General features: G+C 36.2%; 1 protein-coding gene across 4 annotated transcripts in view; it reads right to left on the reverse strand.

Moving 5' to 3' along the window:
* bcas1 (brain enriched myelin associated protein 1) overlaps positions 1-14,785 on the reverse strand; it is a 106,530-nt gene that overhangs the window by 24,419 nt on the left and 67,326 nt on the right. For all 4 annotated transcript variants that reach the window (XM_051933106.1, XM_051933107.1, XM_028811920.2 and 1 more), the window contains exons 6-7: positions 13,257-13,316; positions 6,278-6,499 (exon numbers count right to left, since the gene is read on the reverse strand). In XM_051933106.1, coding sequence (XP_051789066.1) covers positions 6,278-6,499; positions 13,257-13,316 — 282 coding nt within the window. The remainder of the gene's footprint in view (positions 1-6,277; positions 6,500-13,256; positions 13,317-14,785) is intronic.

Raw genomic sequence — 14,785 nt, forward strand, 5'->3', positions numbered from 1 at the left:
ACTGGCCAATCCGTAAAAAGTTAGTTCCAGGACTGAAAAATGTGGCACATGAATCACTTGTCGACCCGCCAAAAATATTTTTGCCTCCTCTTCACATAAAACTGGGACTCATGAAGAATTCCGTGAAAGCACTGAACAAGGAAGATGAAGATTTTCATTATTTAAGACAGATGTTCCCAAGAATAACTGATGCCAAGATCAAAGAGGGCATTTTTGTTGGCCCCCAGATCAGACATGTTATGAGTGACAAGCGGTTTGAAGATCTTTTAGTTGGGCTGGAAAAAATTGCCTGGAAAGCCTTCAGAGACATTGTTGACAATTTTCTGGGCAATTACAGAGCCCCAAACTACATTCAGCTGGTAGACAAACTTCTCAAAGCATACAAGACAATGAAGTGCAACATGTCAGTTAAGATTCATTTCCTCCACTCACACTTGGACTTCTTCCCCGCAAATCTCGGTACTGTCAGTGACGAACACGGTGAAAGGTTTCAGCAGGACATTGCTACGATGGAGAAACGATACCAGGGCAACTGGAATCCATCAATGCTTGCTGACTACTGTTGGACACTGCAACATGATGCACCAGATATTGAATACAAAAGAAAATCAGGAGCAAAACACTTTTAATTCTGTTGAATTTAATAGCTTATGCGAAACATAAACGTGACTAAATAAGTTATTTTCAGTAAACATATAAATGTCTATTTCTCAGAGTTCCTACGTGATGCAGTAAAACCAAAACTATATTTATGCATACCTAGTACCTAGCTCTATCCTGGGTCCGCTGCTCTTCTCAATCTACATGCTTCCATTAGGTCAGATTATCTCAGGACATAACATGAGCTACCACAGCTATGCTGATGACACACAGCTGTATTTATCAATAACACCTGATGACCCCAAATCTCTTGATTTGCTAACACAATGTCTAACCTGTATCTCAGAATGGATGAATAGTAACTTTCTCAAATTAAATAAAGAAAAAACCGAAATCTTAGTGATTGGCAATAATGGATACAATGAGGCTATTAGAAATAAACTGGATGCATTAGGATTAAAAGTCAAATCGGAGGTAAAAAGCTTAGGGGTAACCGTTGATTGTAATCTGAATTTTAAATCGCATATTAATAAGATCACTAGGACAGCATTTTTTCACCTAAGGAACATAGCAAAAGTTAGACCTCTTATATCATCGAAAGATGCAGAGAAATTAGTTCATGCGTTTGTCTTTAGTCGGCTAGATTACTGTAATGCACTCCTCTCAGGACTACCCAAAAAAGACATCAATCGTTTGCAATTAGTGCAGAATGCAGCTGCTAGAATCCTTACCAGGAAAAGAAAATCCGAACACATTTCTCCAGTTTTGATGTCATTACACTGGTTACCTGTGTCATTCAGAATTGACTTTAAAATTCTGCTTATGGTTTATAAAGCTTTAAATAATCTCGCCCCGTCTTATATATCGGAATGTCTGACACCTTATATTCCAAATCGCAACCTCAGATCCTCAACTGAGTGTCTCCTTAGAATTCCAAGAGCAAAACTTAAAAGAAGTGGTGAGGCGGCCTTCTGCTGTTATGCACCTAAAATCTGGAATAGCCTGCCAGTAGGAATTCGCCAGGCTAATACAGTGGAGCACTTTAAAAAACTACTGAAAACACATTACTTTAACATGGCCTTCTCATAACTTCACTGTAATTTAATCCTGACACTCTGTATATCCAATTCATTATAATAACTATTCATTCAAAATTTGTACTAACCCCTACTCTCTCTTCTGTTTCCTTTTCCGGTGTCCTATTGGTGGTGGCTTGTGCCACCACCATCTACCCAAAGCACCATGATGTTCCAACAATGATGGATGGATTAAAAGCCAGAAGTCTGTATAACCATCAGCATCAAGTGACTCCGTGAGAACCCTAACTACAAAGAGGACTATTTCATTTATGTTAGGTAGAATGCCCAAAGGGGACTGGGCGGTCTCGTGGCCTGGAACCCCTACAGATTTTATTTTTTTTCTCCAGCCTTCTGGAGTTTTTTTTTTTTGTTTTTTCTGTCCACCCTGGCCATCGGACCTTACTCCTTTTTATGTTAACTAAGGTTGTCTTATTTTAATTTCTTATTTGTCTTTTATTCTTCTTTTCTTCATTATGTAAAGCACTTTGAGCTACTTTTTGTATGAAAATGTGCTATATAAATAAATGTTGTTGTTGTTGTTGCTAGTAGGTACCTGTCACAATCAGCAAAAACCTTTTGGGAATCAAAATTTTTCAAAAAAATTGTTATATAGTGTAATATATTAATCTGTCTAGTTTTGAACAGAGAAGAGGGAATTAGAACTTGATCTAGGTCTTCAATATTATTATTTGAGTATCTTTTAGAGATATCGATACAGATCAGAAAGATTTCTTGTTGTTAGTGAATCTAAAGGACACCAGAGGAAATTAAAGAGAAGTGCATTAAAGGTAGAAACCAGGAATCAAGTCTTTACATAAAGGGTAATGGGAATCTGGATCAAACTAATGAGTCATATATTAAAATGGAGACCATGAGAGCTTTTAAAAAAGTAGTTGGGTGGGATATTAGAAGATATTAGGATAACCTATTAGCCAAGGCCTTCTCCCTTTTGCAAAGCATGTTCATATTCTTATGATTCCTAGGTAACAATCTAGTCTTATGTATAATTTTGTATGAATTTTCAAATAAATTTTAATTCAGTAACTTTTAAAGAAAATTAAAAGTGTCAGAATTTTTTTCTGTACAATGGGTAATGTAAATATTAAATGTAAAAATCAGTAGATGAAAGGGCAATAGGCACCCATTATTGGGACTGGGGTGAATAATCCTGTTACTGATTATTCTGACTGTGGTGGGTTGGCACCCTGCCCAGGATTGATTCCTGCCTTGTGCCCTGTGTTGGCTGGGTTTGGCTCCAGCAGACCCCCGTGACCCTGTGTTCGGATTCAGCGGGTTGGAAAATGGATGGATGGATGGATAATTATTCTGATGGTTGTCTACAGGATATAGGTATTTGCTGTCTTACAAAAGAGTCACCCGCTTTGAAGTTTGAACTGCTTAAACATACAAACGATACAAACTTGTAATAACAGATCTTACCTCCAGGGGGAAGAGACAGTTCCATAAGAAGACTCAGGTTGTGGGTCCAGTAAGACATGGAAACCACATAGAAGGACCGTTCAAAGCTGCCGCACAAGAAGCGAGGTGTGCTTAGGTCAACAAAAGGAACTCAGAGTCGGAAAAAGAGAACGATGAAGAGACGCTGACATGGATTCAACGATTTGACAAAATGTCTGTTGGGAAATAAGCATCTGATGAACAGAGTGCATCTGTGGACAGTTGGACGATTAATTGTTGGGGTAACACAGTGCGCAAACTGGACTCTGTACCATTAAAGGCTGTATCCTACACTTTATGTTTTTAACAGACTTCTAGAGTGTGGACTGTGTGCTTTGCTATTTGAAAAAGGGTTTTCATCCCTGATATTGTTAGATTTTTATGTTTGTTTATCTTTGTAATGTACATTATATTGTCTTGTGTAATAGAAGTTACTGTTTCTTTTCCTGAAATTGCTGTTGTGTCTTTCATTGTTTGTTCACTCACCACACAATTTAAAGAAACCTGTGTGCTATTATCAGTAAATCTCAAGAGTTCCCAGTCTCTTAATAAAACTGGGTGGTGTAGTTGGATATTTTACCGGTGTCTGCGTTAGATTACCTGTAAGTGTGACCAGACACCTGTCACATAAGTAACAGGATTCTTGATGATATTACAAAGTGGTTCTGTAACTGGGTGAATAAAACTGAACTGCTGTGTTACAGCTAGGGATTTTTCCCATGTCTTATTTTGTTTTATATGATTGTTTTTATTAATTTTTGATTATTTTTCATATTTTAATGTCATTTCTGTTAGATTTGTTTGTTATTTGTTATTTATGTTCTGCATCTTTAAATGTGTGCCATTTCATGTGATTTGTGGGTGGAGCCACAATAGGTGGGACCATCCTGATGTCACTACTATTGGGTTCTTCCTTTGCCTTTATATGCAGAAGAGAGGTCCGGCAGTGGAGTACTGGCTTTGTGTTTAGAATTTAAAGTAATTATTGTTGTTTCTTGATTTTGTTTACATGGACTTTTTGTGCCTGTTTTTAGTGGAAAGTATATTAGGACTTCTTCTACAAACTGCATTTAAGGCACATCCATTTTTGCCTTATGTTTTCCCTGTTTTCTAATCTTTTTTTATATAAATCCATCCTTAATAAAGATCCCAATATGAACTTGCATACAAGCCTGAATTTTTACATTTTCTCTCCTTTGTAAGGCATTTTTGTTAAGTTTGGGACTTTATTACATATTATGAACTTACAAAGGCACTTCCACATTTTCTAGGCCTGTGTAGGCCACAGACTTCAGGTATCAGCTGTAGGTCTTGTTGACGTGAGGTGAGCCACTTCTGGACAAGACTATGAAGGTCTTTTGACTGCCTCACACCCTCTTTTCTCCATTTTCCTGTCTCCTGATCAATATGAGTAACCTTGGTACAAGCTAATCTTCACCGAACTTAGAACATTTTAGAATATGCTAAAAATGGCTATCAAGTACATCTGTACTGGTATTTTTACATAGAACTTTGCAGACTTCTGCAACATTAGACCCTGCAATTTCGCTTTAAAATGTGAAAGTATAGGAGGAGCCAAAAACAGTGATCAATATAAGGTTTTTGAGTTTAATCAATGTTGTAGGACAAAATGACAAGGCAGCTGGGCAACTCAAAATGACAACCTGGTGTGCTTTGCAATTTTTGGTAAGTATGGAGATTTAAGTTAAGTTCAGTTAATCTTCTCAAATATTTCTTTAAACTGCACACTACAAGATGCAAGTATTATGAAATACCAATAAAGTACATGTGACACAATGTTTTTTAAATTTTACAGTCTTCATCATGCTTTTGTTTAAGTTACCATATGACTTTAGAAGTTAGAAGAGAGACAGATGATGTAGAGACAATGGAAGAGATAATGAAAGCATATGGATATTAATTTTCTTTCTTTCTTTCTTTCTTTCTTTCTTTCTTTCTTTCTTTCTTTCTTTCTTTTGAAATTCTCATGTCCTGTCAGGAGCTTCATTGCCTGGGCTCCCCATGATGGATAAGTTTTGTGCTGGGCCAGGCTCTATAGAATTTTTTTGTCCAAGTCATGTAGAGTTAATTGATGTCACTGTTGTACTTCCTACTTTGCAAATATTTTGAAGAAGATAAAGCACCTTGTTTTTTTTTTCTTTATTTTAGTTAGGTTCAGTATAGGTTTACTTTATTTTTGTTTGCCAAAAAATACAACATTAATTTACTATATATTTTAGCTTTCTAAAACAACTATCACCCAAAGGAATCTTACAGTACAAAAACAGCTTTAATTGTTTATATGCAGTATCGTTCTACCAATGGAGCAGAGAAAAGTTAATCAATTTGGTAGATTTCATAAAGTGAGTCAGAGCGGTTGAACCTGCACACTTTGCTGCACAGTCTGAGCTCACGTCGATAGTTTGGTTGTACATGCACACATCTATACATGTACACATCTAATACCTCTTTTTTATTTTTAATATTCATTATTTTATTAGTAATGTAGCACATTTTCCATAATAAGGTGATTAGGATAATTGAGCAATCTATGATGCGTAAGATGCAAAGTACAGAACTTATAAAGATGAAATACAAGATCACTGCAAAACACTAACAAATACAGGTGTGTGTGTAATCCCAGAGATCAATCAACCAAAGAGCCATCCATTTTCTTAATTTGTTTATCATCATCATTGTTGTTATTACTATTACTTTATTCTAATAAATCATAATACTAATTATAAAGTATTTTAATACCTTCATTATTATCAAGGCACCAGAATGTAGCAACGTGTTTCATGTTGGTAAGACATGTAAGAGTTTCTCTGTATTTTGTACATGTGACAATACTACTACTTCTAATAAAATAATAATTATAATAATAACAATAGGCTCCAGCTGCCTCATGACCCTGCCCTAAAAAAAAGTTTTAATAAATGGATGGACAAATTGATGGATGAATAAACCAAGTTAAATGTGGATCGATACTAAAGGAGAGGATAGATAGATAGATAGATAGATAGATAGATAGATAGATAGATAGATAGATAGATAGATAGATAGATAGATAGATAGATAGATAGATAGATAGATAGATAGATAGATAGATAGATAGATAGATAGATAGATTTGAATACCTTTTGTCTGAAGAGCTTGATGAATGGACTGGGGGTGGGCTCCTTGTCCCCTTTCTGCTTTGCTGGTACATCGGGTTCCTTTACTGCAGCACTTTCAGACATGGCTTCAGGTTTACCTGATCTCTGCGTATTTGACTGGATTCCTTGAGCTTTTTCAATTTTTGTAGGCTTTTGCTCCTTCTCAGGTTTGGTTGTTGCCTCAGCTGATACCTCCACTCGTTTCTGAAGAAAAAGGAAGACGTTCCAGATAAGTCACTTTTACTGAGATAGCAAGGAATGAGAGAATGCAAAGCTGAACTCTACCTGAGACGCTCAATGTGCAGACTGCTTTTGGGAGTGGATTTTGACACACAAAGTGACTAAGACTTTGTAGACCAAATAAAGTAAATATTCTTACAAAGGAAGCATCCTGCAGGATATGCAAATATAACAAATCTTTTCTATTTGTTTTAGCTGATGTTCTTCTTTAAGCAGTTTCTGTTCACCTAATATTTTTCCACAATTTAGCTCTGCACGTGACAACATGTCAGGCATTTCATAAGGGGACACTTTTAAGTGCCTTGAGCTTGGGAAAGGCGCTATATAAATAAAATGTATTATTATTTCATAAGGGGACACTGTAAATTTGAAGGTGTGTTGAAAATCCATGTTTTATTTTTATTGACTGGTTTTAGTGAACACACTCTGTAATTATTTATTTTTTGATAATAATTTTCTTATTCTTTTCATCCATGATTTATGAAGTCTTTCTCTTTAAGTATCACACATCTAAGGATGCATTGAATGAATGAATGAATAAATGAATGAATGAATATCTTTATTGTAATTGGACAAGTACAACAAAATTGGATGCCATCATATTAGTGCAAAACAACAAGAAATGATAAAACTACAGAAACATTAAAATGAAGATTTATATAAGTGATTCAAAAAGTGGAAAAGCAAAACAAACATCATGCTACACAAAAATACATTGTTCACATTCTAGACATTCACATTCATTGGCTAATGATGGATCTTTAATTATGCTCCAGGCCTAATTTAGATTTATCTATTTATAAATGAATTAATTAGGACTTATAATTTATACATTTTTCACATTCAAGACATTCACATTCATTGCCTAATGAGGATAGCTATAATTATGCTCTGGGCCTTTTTCAGGCAGCAGGAACTGTAATGATCTTCCAAGGATGGGAGAGAGCATCCAAAGATCTTTTGGGCAACCCTCTGTGGTGACGACCCTCTGGAGCACTTTCCTCTCTGATGCTGAGCACTTTCCTCTCTGACCACACACAGATGCAATAAGTCATTATTCTCTCTTTGGAGCAAGGGCTTCTCTCTATAGAAGGACTTGCACAGTTTTTAGGTAAAATGGTTCTTCCTGAGGATCCTCAGGAAATAAAGTCTTTGCTGTCATTTCTTTACCAGATATGTGGTGTTAGTGCTCCAGTTCAAGTCCTCCTCTATGTGCACACGCAGGTTCGAGACCCTCACAACACAATGTCTGCCATTGAAAAGGGGCTGAATATTTGTTTTCTTCCTCCTAAAGTTGATGATCAGCTCCTTGGTTTTGATGGTGTTGAGAACCAGATTGTTGTCGCTGTACCACCAAGACAATCGTTCCATTTTGTCCCAATAAGCAGACTTACTACCCCGAGAGATGAGAAACACCATGGTGGTATCATCCACGAATCTGAGATGCTGCTGCAATGCCAGGTTGGTATTGCACATGTGTCAGAATCTTAAAAAGTAAATAAATGTAAGACAGATAATTGAAGCCCTTACAAATTTTAGATTCCTTCATAGTGGGTTCTATAATGTGGCTTTTTATTTTGGAATCTGTTAATTTAATTTTCTTCCCCAAGTTATGACTATGCAGTGCTAGGACCTATTCCAACAGGATTGGCGGAAGTTACGAGTCAACATTAAATGGTGGGCTAAAACATCCCTGTACAATCCACACCAACAGAACACTTTAGAGTCATCAATTGTCCTCACCAGAAGATCTCCCAGACACTGGAGAACCTTCAAACTCTACATAGACAGCGAGCAGGCTGATCTTTGAAACTACAAATGCTACTTGCCAGTGATGATATTAGACTGACAATGCTACTATTATTTAATAAATAAGGTCCTGTTTTTTTTGTTCTGAGCACTTTGTGGTGTGTTCTTTTTAGATTTCAAAATGTTATCCAAAAAATAAGGCATTTTGGTTACCTTTAAATTTAATCAATTTGTGGAAGACCAGAAATATAAAAATTGCAGTCCATTTCAATCCAGGAACAAGTGGCTGCCCTGCCTGAGATGCTGTCTTCTTTACTACTGTGAAATGTAATGGAGGATGACTATGTTGACCACACCATTCCCTTACTTGTCTTGATAGGCAAAAAGAGAAAATTGTGCTGTATGAATGTTTAGTTAAGCATTGTCTTTAATCCTGCAGTGATTAAGCTATATTACATTATTTTGCTTCCTGACATTGGGAATTGTGTTCCATACATGCCATATCTACCAATACAGAAATAAATTCCCTTGGAGATTTTTAAAGGTGACAAACAAGACAGAGTGACATTACAAGCCACTTCAGACTTCATTAATGTTTTATTTATCCGGTTGTAATAATGAACACAGTAAAAAGAGAGAACTGATCTGCAATGGAAGATTGTGGGTTCGCTTCCCGGTTCCTCCCTGTGTGGATAGCGCTTTGAGTACTGAGAAAAGCGCTATATAAATGTAATGAATTATTATTATTATAGCATTGCTAAAGTTGTGGAAGTGTGCTGTCTCCCCAGTATAAATTGATGGATTCCACTGGTAAGATTTACAAAAAACCTCTTCAATAACAAATGTTAAATATGTTTTACCTAAACTATAAAGGTAAGATAAAACATAAACAATTACTCAACATGGAAAGGATAGCTATAGAACAAAAACACAAAACACAGACGCTGAAAAAAATGGAAGAAAGGTACAATGTATTCTTTGTGACAAAGAATAAGCAATGTGGCCAGCCTGAATAAGAATCAACATGGCTATCTATTCAGTTAATTAGATTATCTGGCATGCTACATTCACAGCAACCACTAACTGTCATATTTACAATTAAATGGCTATAATCAGACAGGAGCAGGTTATGGAGTCCTCTTGACATTTTTACACCTGTTACAGCACACCACTTTCCCAGTAGCACCTTAAGCTTGTGTTTGTTAGATGAGGTTTGATTACAGATAAGAGGTCAAGCTAATGCAGTTCATGAAATGGTTAATGACGTCACATATTGGTGAAAAGTATTTTAAAATGCTAATTCTGACATACATTTCAACATACCTATGCGATAATTTATAATTACCTTTAAGGTATGGTGTACTAGTAAGGAAAGTGTTAGTAGTTTTGTTTTATTTGATGTGTTGTTAGTTCATACTACATGTTGTTTTTATTTTTTTTTTACCATTTCTAGACAGATGAGTGTGAGTAAGGCGTGTAATATTTAGGATAGTCACCTTATAAAATAAAGAGCCAGAATCATGTCTCAATCGAACAAAACTGGGTGTCACTGTGAATATCCGTCTCTCTTGAATTTGATATTTTGACACTGATTGACAGAACAGAACTCTAAACCAGATTTCTGCTAATTGGTCTAAATTCATTACTAACACCAAGCACCAACTGATTGATCACTTAAGTATTCACCCCCTTCAAGTCAGTATTTAGTAGATGCTCCTTTGACAGCCATGACAATCTTGAGTCTTTGTATACAGGTCACCATAAACTTTGCACATCTGCACATATCCTTTTTTTCCTTATTCTTCTTTGCAAAACTGCTCAAGCTCTGTCAGGTTGCACAGGAACCATGAGAGAACACCTTTCTTCAAGTCTGCGCACAATTTTCAGTTGAACTCCAAGACATTAACATGACAGGCACTCAGTCCTGTGTAGCTTTGCCTATTTGCTTGGGCTCATGGCCTTGCTGTAAAACAAATATTCTTCCAAGGCATAGGTTTCTTGCAAACTACATTAGGTGTTCCTCCAGTGTTTCCCTATATCTTGTTGCATCCATTTTACCCTCTAACCTCACAAGCCTTACAGAGTCTGCAGCATAATGCTGCCACCTCCATAATTCAATGATGGGGACGGTATGTCTTTGATAATCTGCAGTGTTCAAACATGGTATTTAGTCTGATGGCCAAAAATCTCAATTTTATTCTCATCAGACCATAGAATCTTCTTCCAGCTGATGTTGGAGTCCCCCATTTGCCTCTGACAAATATAGCTGAGATGTCTTGGGCATTTTTTTCCCATAAAACTGTGACTGGTGAAGTACATGGTCAGGTGAACAGTTTCTCCAGTAATATGTACTAGATATTGTAACTCCTTCTCAGCGGTCTTTTGGTGTCCTCCCTAACTAGCTTTCTTCTTGCACTATCATTCAGTTTTTGAGGCTGGCCTGATGTAGCAGACATACTGCTGTGCCCTACCCTTTACATTTCTTAAATAACTGATTTATCTGGACCCTAAGGGATATTTACTGACTTGAACATTTTCATGTCTCCATCCCCTGATGTGTTCTTTTCAATTACCTATTCACAGAGTTGCTCTGAGTGTTCTTCTGTCTTTATTGTGTAGGTTATGCCACCATACTGTCTCACCACAAACGTGACCTTCCACATAGAGGTACACTTAGACTCCAGTCAATTGAAACCCCTTTGACTACAGACTGATGATCTCCATTGAACTAATTCTGTAACTTCCAAAACCAATTGGCTGCCTCAGTGATGATTTAGGTGTGTCATATTAAAGATGGAAAACACTTACGCAGTGTTTATATTTTACATTTATAAATATTTTACTTCACTTTGGAGAGATCTATTTTCATTTTGACATTAAAGTGTCTTTTTCAGTTGGTCAATGTGGAAAAAAACAAGTTAAATCCAAAGTGGATTAAATATTGTATAACAATAAAATGTGAAAACTTCCAAGAGGTGAATACTTTTTATAGGCATTGCACATTAAGTCAGAACCTATTGTAGTGGTTGCTTTTACCAAGACGGGCGAAAAAGAGTAATCTGGTTCTGTTTAACCTCCTTAGCGTTATACTCGAGCATCACTCGGGTTGTAAAAACAGGTCAGTGGTATAGACACATCTTGCGTAAGACCTGAGGTTTACTTGAGCTGTAAAGTGCCAACAGCATTAGTGCCAAGCATTACTCAGGCAATGATACAGGCATATCTTGTGTAAGTGTCAGGCCTAAATGTTACGTGGGCAATGGTGTAGACGCATCTTCTCCTAGCCTCATAATGGCATCTCATAAGAAATGCCTCTCACCAGCAGCGATGACAAAGTGAATCTCTTCTCAGGCAGTGAATTTGAAGCGGTCAGAGAAACCCAATGTGATTCTGGGAATCCAAAAGTACACTTGCCTCACTCGCAACATGTGCAGTGTGTTGTTCTTCCCTTACTCATCATTATTACTATTATTTGTATCATTGTTATACTTTCTACACTTCTGACTTTGTACTTTTAGTGTTTTACAAGTTTTACAGTACAAAGATGAGATTTAATAAAACTGTAATTTTTCAAGCCAAAAAACGCAATGCATACATTATGTTTTTTGAGAAAAAATGTAACACTAAGGAGGCTACATCAACTATTTTGAGTAATGATTTTTAAGTAAGGACAAATAAAATAAAAATGTGGTTATCTTATTTGAGTTATATATAAGAACATTCAAAATCCACTTAACCAAACTACTTTCACTATGTGTACAATTATCCACCTTAATAAAAGGATAAGTGTCTGTGTCTGAGTGCCTGTCATGCCAATAGATGGTTCATCAACAACACAACACTGCTTTTACGATTCCCATAACAAATGGCATATAACAGAAACATATGCATTGAATGGTGCACTGCAAATGTTAACACTGAGGTCTATGTTGATTACTTAGATTTCAACCTGTTTAATGCCTGGAGCTGACATTCTGGAAATTAACAATTAAAGTAAATAGAATTGTATTGACCCTGAAGATATGCTTGTGACAAGTGCAGTTTGTGTATAATGATGAATATCTGATTAGCATTTGATTTTAGTCTATGCCTGGGGTGGAAGTACCTCAGAAATAATTACTCTATCAGCATGGAAGTAAAACATTAGGGCACCGTTTCTCAAACTTTAAGTATTTGCGACCCGAGTTTTCATGACAGTTTTAATCGCACCCCCCTAAGGTTTTTTTGAAAGGAGTCCACTAATACCAAGTTGTTCTTTTTTAATTAATGATATATCATAGATGCATTTTATTATACCTACTTAACTTTTATCGACATTTATTTAACTCTATATTTATTTTTGTAGTATCAGAATGTAGCTTAAGTTAATTTGTTTTGGTTTCAATAGATGTATTTTTCATATTTTCAATTCTTGTTTTTTTTTCACATCTTCACACCCCCTTTTTGTTACTTCACACCCCCCTAGGGGGGCCCGCCCCATAGATTGAGAACCACTGCATTAGGGAATGGAAGGCATTTTAACAGAAGACCCCCCAGGTAGCCTGGTGACAGAGGGCAGTTGCTATAAAGTATATTTGGACCACATTGCATAAGTGGAAGCAGTCTTGGGGTTGAAGAGAAACCCATTACCATGAAAGGTAGCTCTGGGAAAAGGACTTCAGAAATTCCAGAGGATGTTCTTGAACCCAGAAAAGAGAAGACCCAGAGAGGCCGTGCTTTATGTTTACATCTCCCTTTTGCTTATTTGTCAAATGGCACACAATTATTGTATGCTTTAGTTCCCTTTCCATTACTCTGTTGACATACTAAAATATGAGCATAGGGAGCAAAGAAGTGCAACAAGACATAATTACATAGAAACCATGACATATGATAACAGAATCTTTTAAGTCACTTTAATTTACCAATGAAGAACTTCTTCAAAATGTCCTGGCAATAATGCTCCAGGATTAAAACCAAAAAAAAAACTAACCTTTTCCTTTGAAGTTTCCAGGGCTTCATTGTCTGATTTAGATGTTTTACTTGGAGAAACCTAGAATACAGAGAAGACAAACTTAGCCTGTTTGCTGTTGTATTTACAAAGCGATTCATTCATTTTGCAAGGTAACACAAACACGTTTTATAATCAATTGATCAGTCTTCAAAAACTAACAAATTCCAATGGTAAAATTAAAAAATATATTTCTGTTTAATTGCATTAAGCACCACAATGCTTGCTGACAGAACTAACAAAAAAACATAATAGAACGATTGTGGCCAAAATATGGATGGCCAGGGCCAGGCAGTGCATCAAAACAAAATGGATATGACAGATTAGCTATGATGGACAGTGTTGTGCGCAAAAAATTGTGTTAAGCTGCTTTATATGTGGACAAAGAAAGCTCTGTACAATTCTCTATCTACAAAGGTCACTCTGTTAAAATGAGTGAAATTTGGCAGGACAATTAAGCAGGTTCTGATTTTTTCTTTAAATTAACACCATTAACCATCCATTAACATAATCTCAGTGAGTTGGAGGAGATCAGTCGCCTGCTGTAATGTTGCCAGTGACTCACTCCAATTAGTCCATGACTCCGTTAAAAAAAATCAGTTTTATTTTGTCTTTATTTGAAGGGGCGCACAAGTTGAGATACAATGAATGCTCATCCAGAAGTACAATTAATTGAAAACAGTGACGAGGAATAAGGAATTCAACAAAAGAGAGGCTCATCTGGGAACAGAAAAAAGGGCTCAGTCTGTGGTTGAATTTGCCATACTGTTGTCTCTGTCAGGCAGCACATTATTGACTGTTAAAACAAGAGGTGAGGAAGACTTCTCCAGAAGGTTGACATTGAGCTAGTAAATTAATCATACCCAGCAATTTTCAGTCATTTAAACTGACATGGTCCTGCAACAAGATCAGCAACTGCTGTCAGCAAATCTGACATACCCTATGAGAAGAAGTTGCGTAATGTGATGTGGCCGTTAGTTGTTTCTTGTTTGTAAGCATCTCTAAATGTCACTTTGTGTCTGTAGATGTTTCCGTATAAAGACCAATTCATACTTTCTGAGTACATCAGTCCAGATGAATGCCATTATCCGGAGAGCTTTTCATGTTTCTCCAAATGTCTGTGCATACATACAAACATGGATGTATTTTAGGAGCAGTCGTGAAAGTAAGTTTTTTGCTATTGGCATCTTCACAGTTCTTTTTGTAAAGATTATAAAGATTATAATCTTTACAAAATATGTAAAGATTATATGTAAAGATTGTAAAGATTATAAAGATGCTTACATGTCGAATAATTTGTTGAAGAAAATAAAGTGCAGAAACATTGTAGAGAGGAATCTGAGCGACAAAGCAAATTAAAATATTTGTGAAACAGATTCACAATCCACTTATACAGAAGCAAACATGTGCAAACAATGCTGTCAACCCAGGTTTGAAAACAGAGAAAGAAAGGTCAACCATCGACTTTACATGTATGTGTAGGTGTGTACACATTATGTCTGTTGAAGTAG

Source organism: Erpetoichthys calabaricus, chromosome 10, assembly GCF_900747795.2.
Source record: "Erpetoichthys calabaricus chromosome 10, fErpCal1.3, whole genome shotgun sequence".
NCBI classification, from domain to species: domain Eukaryota; kingdom Metazoa; phylum Chordata; class Cladistia; order Polypteriformes; family Polypteridae; genus Erpetoichthys; species Erpetoichthys calabaricus.